Source organism: Oncorhynchus nerka, unplaced genomic scaffold (genome assembly GCF_034236695.1).
Source record: "Oncorhynchus nerka isolate Pitt River unplaced genomic scaffold, Oner_Uvic_2.0 unplaced_scaffold_3816, whole genome shotgun sequence".
Classification (NCBI taxonomy): domain Eukaryota; kingdom Metazoa; phylum Chordata; class Actinopteri; order Salmoniformes; family Salmonidae; genus Oncorhynchus; species Oncorhynchus nerka.
Window position 1 is genome coordinate 1,985 of NW_027037479.1, and position 6,607 is coordinate 8,591.

The following is a 6,607-nucleotide window of genomic DNA, read 5'->3' on the forward strand; positions in this document are numbered from 1 at the left end:
TGGTTGTGGAGGAAAGGGCTACTTACTGAAAATGAGCCGACCTGGCTGGTTGTGGAGGAAAGGGCTACTTACTGAAAATGAGTCGACCTGGCTGGTTGTGGAGGAAAGGGCTACTTACTGAAAATGAGCCAACCTGGCTGGGTGTGGAGGAAAGGACTACTTACTGAAAATGAGCCAACCTGGCTGGTTGTGGAGGAAAGGTCTACTTACTGAAAATGAGCCGACCTGGCTGGTTGTGGAGGAAAGCGCTACTTACTGAAAATGAGCCGACCTGGCTGGTTGTGGAGGAAAGGACTACTTACTGAAAATGAGCCGACCTGGCTGGTTGTGGAGGAAAGGGCTAGGAAAGGACTTACTGAAAATGAGCCCTGAGGAAAGGGCCTGAAAATGCTGGTTGTGGAGGAAAGGGCTACTTACTGAAAATGAGCCAACCTGGCTGGGTGTGGAGGAAAGGACTACTTACTGAAAATGAGCCAACCAGGCTGGTTGTGGAGGAAATGTCTACTTACTGAAAATGAGCCGACCTGGCTGGTTGTGGAGGAAAGGGCTACTTACTGAAAATGAGCCGACCTGGCTGGTTGTGGAGGAAAGGACTACTTACTGAAAATGAGCCGACCTGGCTGGTTGTGGAGGAAAGGGCTACTTACTGAAAATGAGCCGACCTGGCTGGTTGTGGAGGAAAGGGCTACTTACTGAAAATGAGCCAACCTGGCTGGGTGTGGAGGAAAGGACTACTTACTGAAAATGAGCCAACCTGGCTGGTTGTGGAGGAAAGGTCTACTTACTGAAAATGAGCCGACCTGGCTGGTTGTGGAGGAAAGGGCTACTTACTGAAAATGAGCCGACCTGGCTGGTTGTGGAGGAAAGGGCTACTTACTGAAAATGAGTCGACCTGGCTGGTTGTGGAGGAAAGGGCTACATACTGAAAATGAGCCGACCTGGCTGGTTGTGGAGGAAAGGGCTACTTACTGAAAATGAGGCGACCTGGCTGGTTGTGGAGGAAAGGGCTACTTACTGAAAATGAGCCGACCTGGCTGGTTGTGGAGGAAAGGGCTACTTACTGGAAATGAGCCGACCTGGCTGGGCGTGGAGGAAAGATAGACAGACAGAGTGAAACTCTCTTTAATATGCTAGTAATGTAACTGTCTTTAATAAAGACGGTTTGATGGATCTACTTACCAGAATTATAAATAAAAGTGACACAAAGTTATTTTGAAGTGGAACACGTATGAGACGTTAGGTATACCGAGGCTTATGGACTTTCTCTTCTTCTCTTACCGCTGCTGTAGACTAACTAATGAAGAACAGGCTAGTCAGGTTATTCTGTTGTAAACCTGAGACCAGGTTACCATATGAATGACTGACTGACTTCTGGCTTGCCTAGATAGGATGAACCCTGGTTAAACCAGAGAAGGGAGACAATGGTGAGCTCAGCATTCAGGCTGGTTCAAATAGGCTGAATAAAAGATTTTAGTGTCAGATGGAGGGTCAACTCATCTGCAGGTCAGAACAGAGAGAAACAGAGGATTAGGATAAAGCCGGTTGTGAAAACAAACACTAAGCAATAATCGATTGATGGCTTTTCAATTGAAAAGGAGGAACCTAAATGCCCTGTGAATGCTATCAGAATGTCTTTGTTTTCATCATCTTAAAAATTCAACAGAAATAAAAAGATAGAATGCATTTGTCAACAGTTTATAAAACGTTGTTTTTGAGATATTTTGACTTTTTTTGTGCTAATTTTCTTTGGAAACAATCGTTATCAAGTCTCCGTCAGTCCTATAAGATGTTTCTGTTTATTGGTTCAACAGATGTACATCAGAGGGAAGCTGCTGTTCGCTGACTACATCTTCAACGGCTACAGCTGCTCAGTGAGGGACCTCCACAAGCAGATCTCTAAAACTAGAGGGGACTACAGACAGGGCCAGAGCCTGCCCTCAGACTACAAGTTCAGGTAAGAAGCTACTGAAGTGACACTTACCTACTGCCATTGTGCCCTTCAGCAAGGCACTTGCACTTGCTAAACCCGTAACTTGCTCCAGGGGCCAGGGTGCTGCTTCATGTGATCATATTTCACACGACTTCTGAGAAAACGTATTGAATTGAGTTGAACGTGAACAGTACCCTCTCTGCTGTGTTGGCAGTGCCCAGGTTAAGAGTCCAGCAGTAGGGAACCCACCTGGCCATCAGGGAGCTCAGAAGGTCCCTGATGGACGAGGAGACATCTCTCGTGGAACACCTGCCCTGTTAGAGAAGGGAAAAGTCCCAAACCAGTGAGCGGTACGTACATAAACCTAATACTCTGTGGTACAGGTATTACTCCGTCCTTTTAGGATCATTACTTAATGTTGTGATTGACTTCCTGTTCTCTTATCACTTACCCAATATTGTGCTTGTGACACTGGTTTATGGACTATCATTACCTCATTCTTACCCACACTGACAATAAGTGCAGGGATTCTTGAAAGACGGGACAATCCTAACTTTGTTTCCTCAGAATAATTTTTTCTTAATATTAACAACATTTGAAATGCAAATTGATTTATATCATCTCCGTCAGAAACCAAATATGGCATTTTTTTTTTTTTTTTTTTTTTCAACAAGTGTTTAAAAGTACTTGATAGTTTCATTCTAACATAGAGTTATTCAAAATATGTCATACAAATCTCCAAAAGTATTTTAGTTGTTGTTTTATACCACTGTATAATGCTCCAGGGCTATTTGACATGTTTTTCTAGATTGAGAACATAAAATCAGATTTATAAACATTATCTCTTACGTCGAGCACAGCAAGTACTTCAATAGTTTAATCTTTTAATATTGCAGGACAATGACAAACATATTTTTTCAGAATATTTACCACCCCCCCCCAAAAAAACGATCTTAAGGGGGTTAGCAATCAGTGAAGGAATTGACAACAGATACTCAAAACAGACATGTTCTTGTCTTTAAAAATAAAAGTTCAATACAAACATTTGTAAAATATAAAAAATGATTAATTTAACGATCCCCAACCAAATAGAACCATTCTATCAGATCTTTTAACCATCCCCAACCAAATAGAACCATTCTATCAGATCTTTTAACGATCCCCAACCAAATAGAACCATTCTATCAGATCTTTTAACGATCCCAACCAAATAGAACCATTCTATCAGATCTTTTAACCCCCAACCAAATAGAACCATTCTATCAGATCTTTTAACCATCCCCAACCAAATAGAACCATTCTATCAGATCTTTTAACGATCCCCAACCAAATAGAACCATTCTATCAGATCTTTTAACGATCCCCAACCAAATAGAACCATTCTATCAGATCTTTTAACGATCCCCAACCAAATAGAACCATTCTATCAGATCTTTTAACCATCCCCAACCAAATAGAACCATTCTATCAGATCTTTTAACGATCCCCAACCAAATAGAACCATTCTATCAGATCTTTTAACGATCCCCAACCAAATAGAACCATTCTATCAGATCTTTTAACGATCCCCAACCAAATAGAACCATTCTATCAGATCTTTTAGATCGATCCCCAACCAAATAGAACCATTCTATCAGATCTTTTAACGATCCCCAACCAAATAGAACCATTCTATCAGATCTTTTAACCATCCCCAACCAAATAGAACCATTCTATCAGATCTTTTAACGATCCCCAACCAAATAGAACCATTCTATCAGATCTTTTAACGATCCCCAACCAAATAGAACCATTCTATCAGATCTTTTAACGATCCCCAACCAAATAGAACCATTCTATCAGATCTTTCCCCAACCAAATAAACCATTCTATCAGATCCCCCCCAACCAAATAGAACCATTCTATCAGATCTTTTAACGATCCCCAACCAAATAGAACCATTCTATCAGATCTTTTAACCATCCCCAACCAAATAGAACCATTCTATCAGATCTTTTAACCATCCCCAACCAAATAGAACCATTCTATCAGATCTTTTAACCATCCCCAACCAAATAGAACCATTCTATCAGATCTTTTAACGATCCCCAACCAAATAGAACCATTCTATCAGATCTTTTAACGATCCCCAACCAAATAGAACCATTCTATCAGATCTTTTAACGATCCCCAACCAAATAGAACCATTCTATCAGATCTTTTAACGATCCCCAACCAAATAGAACCATTCTATCAGATCTTTTAACGATCCCCAACCAAATAGAACCATTCTATCAGATCTTTTAACCATCCCCAACCAAATAGAACCATTCTATCAGATCTTTTAACCATCCCCAACCAAATAGAACCATTCTATCAGATCTTTTAACCATCCCCAACCAAATAGAACCATTCTATCAGATCTTTTAACCATCCCCAACCAAATAGAACCATTCTATCAGATCTTTTAACGATCCCCAACCAAATAGAACCATTCTATCAGATCTTTTAACGATCCCCAACCAAATAGAACCATTCTATCCATTCTATCAGATCTTTTAACGATCCCCAACCAAATAGAACCATTCTATCAGATCTTTTAACGATCCCCAACCAAATAGAACCATTCTATCAGATCTTTTAACGATCCCCAACCAAATAGAACCATTCTATCAGATCTTTTAACGATCCCCAACCAAATAGAACCATTCTATCAGATCTTTTAACGATCCCCAACCAAATAGAACCATTCTATCAGATCTTTTAACGATCCCCAACCAAATAGAACCATTCTATCAGATCTTTTAACGATCCCCAACCAAATAGAACCATTCTATCAGATCTTTTAACCATCCCCAACCAAATAGAACCATTCTATCAGATCTTTTAACCATCCCCAACCAAATAGAACCATTCTATCAGATCTTTTAACCATCCCCAACCAAATAGAACCATTCTATCAGATCTTTTAACGATCCCCAACCAAATAGAACCATTCTATCAGATCTTTTAACGATCCCCAGATCCAAATAGAACCATTCTATCAGATCTTTTAACGATCCCCAACCAAATAGAACCATTCTATCAGATCTTTTAACGATCCCCAACCAAATAGAACCATTCTATCAGATCTTTTAACGATCCCCAACCAAATAGAACCATTCTATCAGATCTTTTAACGATCCCCAACCAAATAGAACCATTCTATCAGATCTTTTAACGATCCCCAACCAAATAGAACCATTCTATCAGATCTTTCAGCAGAGTTGACATTAGACAAAAAGTTGACAAAGTTGCTTCTTCGTTCAAGTGGAATACAATTGAGTTTTTCCTCAGTTGCTTTATGACTCTAAAACTGAATTAAAAGGAACTCAGTTAAACCAACGTATTCTATCTTAATATTTAATTTTTACCTTTATTTAACTAGTCAAGAACAACTTCTTATTTTCAATGACGGCCTAGGAACAGTAGGTTAACTGTCTGTTCAGGGGCAGAAAGACAGATTTGCACATTGTCAGCTCAGGGGTTTGAACTTGCAACCTTCCAGTTACTAGTCCAACACTCTAACCACTAGGCTACGCTGCTGCTCTCTCAGGGAGATGGAGTTGACAGGTTATGGTAGTGACCATGGTGATTTCAATAGTGTTTGTTTAAATCAATCAAAAGTATATAACTTTACAGACCATGAATGGTCTTGTTGCACTACATGTAATGAGGACATGAATAAGGGGTCCTTATGTTATAGCTGGCCCTGCTCCTTCCTGATTCATTTAGAATTTTAGTTGACCAATTCTGGGGGGAATCACAGCTTTTAGAAAAAATATTCCTTGAAGTCAGAGAGGGCTATTGCAAGAAACTACATTTGATCATTTTCCAGTTAATATTCATTTCTGCAAGTTTTTTATTTTTAAAGTCACTTTTTGGGGAAGTTTTCATTTGAACCCTTTGCATCGGACAAGAGCATTTTCTGTCAGAGAGCCCACATGGAAATTAATAAACAAATATAAATATATATTTTTAATTCCCTTTAAATGTAATTTGTTACATTTCCCTGCCAGACAAGGATCGTCCCAACTTTCAAGAATCCCTGAGTGACATCTATGTTTAAAATGTCTAACATGCATTGTAAAGCTGACTTCTTTGTGTTCCAGGAAATTGACTCCGGGACCTGTGACATCATCGGTCACGTTAAAGAGAGACACCGCTCATGCTAAAAAGCCAAAAAGACTTCTGCTGCATCCTCACTGCCCGGTACTCACCACACTGAACAAAGGTCAGCTCCTATCAGAGCTACAATGTAAGATCCTTTCTGGTGTCACAAGTCATCAGGAGACACTGGAGAAAAACCTCATCAGAGCTGGGCTAGCTGGCTGGAGACAGACAGTCTGCTGGGAGAGAGGCACTAAGTCTAATATTAGGTGCACTACACTGGAAATGTAATGGGAGATCTGTATTACATCTATAACTGTCTTGCACACGTCTTGTTTGACTGAATTGAATTCAACGAAGCAATGCTCCACATACTGTAAATCATAGCACTTTATAGAACTCAGTTGCATCATGGAAGATCTTCCTTATTTTTCTACGGTCTACAAATAAAGTCTGTTGTCAATATGTGGACTGTTGTTTCCATATTATCTGTCTTCATATCCTCCAGGACAAATAAAAACTGTTTCAAAGTGAAAAACTAGAACAAAA

At 39.9% G+C, this 6,607-nt stretch overlaps 1 protein-coding gene across 1 annotated transcript; it reads left to right on the forward strand.

The window, feature by feature from the left end:
• The first annotated feature begins 407 nt into the window (after positions 1 to 407).
• On the forward strand, positions 408 to 6,607 carry LOC115127235 (uncharacterized protein C3orf20-like). The gene is made up of 3 exons (XM_065014318.1): positions 408 to 1,954; positions 2,145 to 2,280; positions 6,061 to 6,607. Exons 1-2 carry the CDS (start codon positions 1,812 to 1,814, stop codon positions 2,275 to 2,277), a joined length of 276 nt encoding a protein of 91 aa, XP_064870390.1. The 5' UTR covers positions 408 to 1,811; the 3' UTR covers positions 2,278 to 2,280; positions 6,061 to 6,607.

Coding starts and splice junctions, on each gene's coding strand:
- LOC115127235 (XM_065014318.1), top strand. CDS start 1,812: ATGTACATCAGAGGGAAGCTGCTGTTCGCTGACTACATCTTCAACGGC. Junction 1,955..2,144: donor CCCTCAGACTACAAGTTCAG/GTAAGAAGCTAC, acceptor CTGTGTTGGCAG/TGCCCAGGTTAAGAGTCCAG.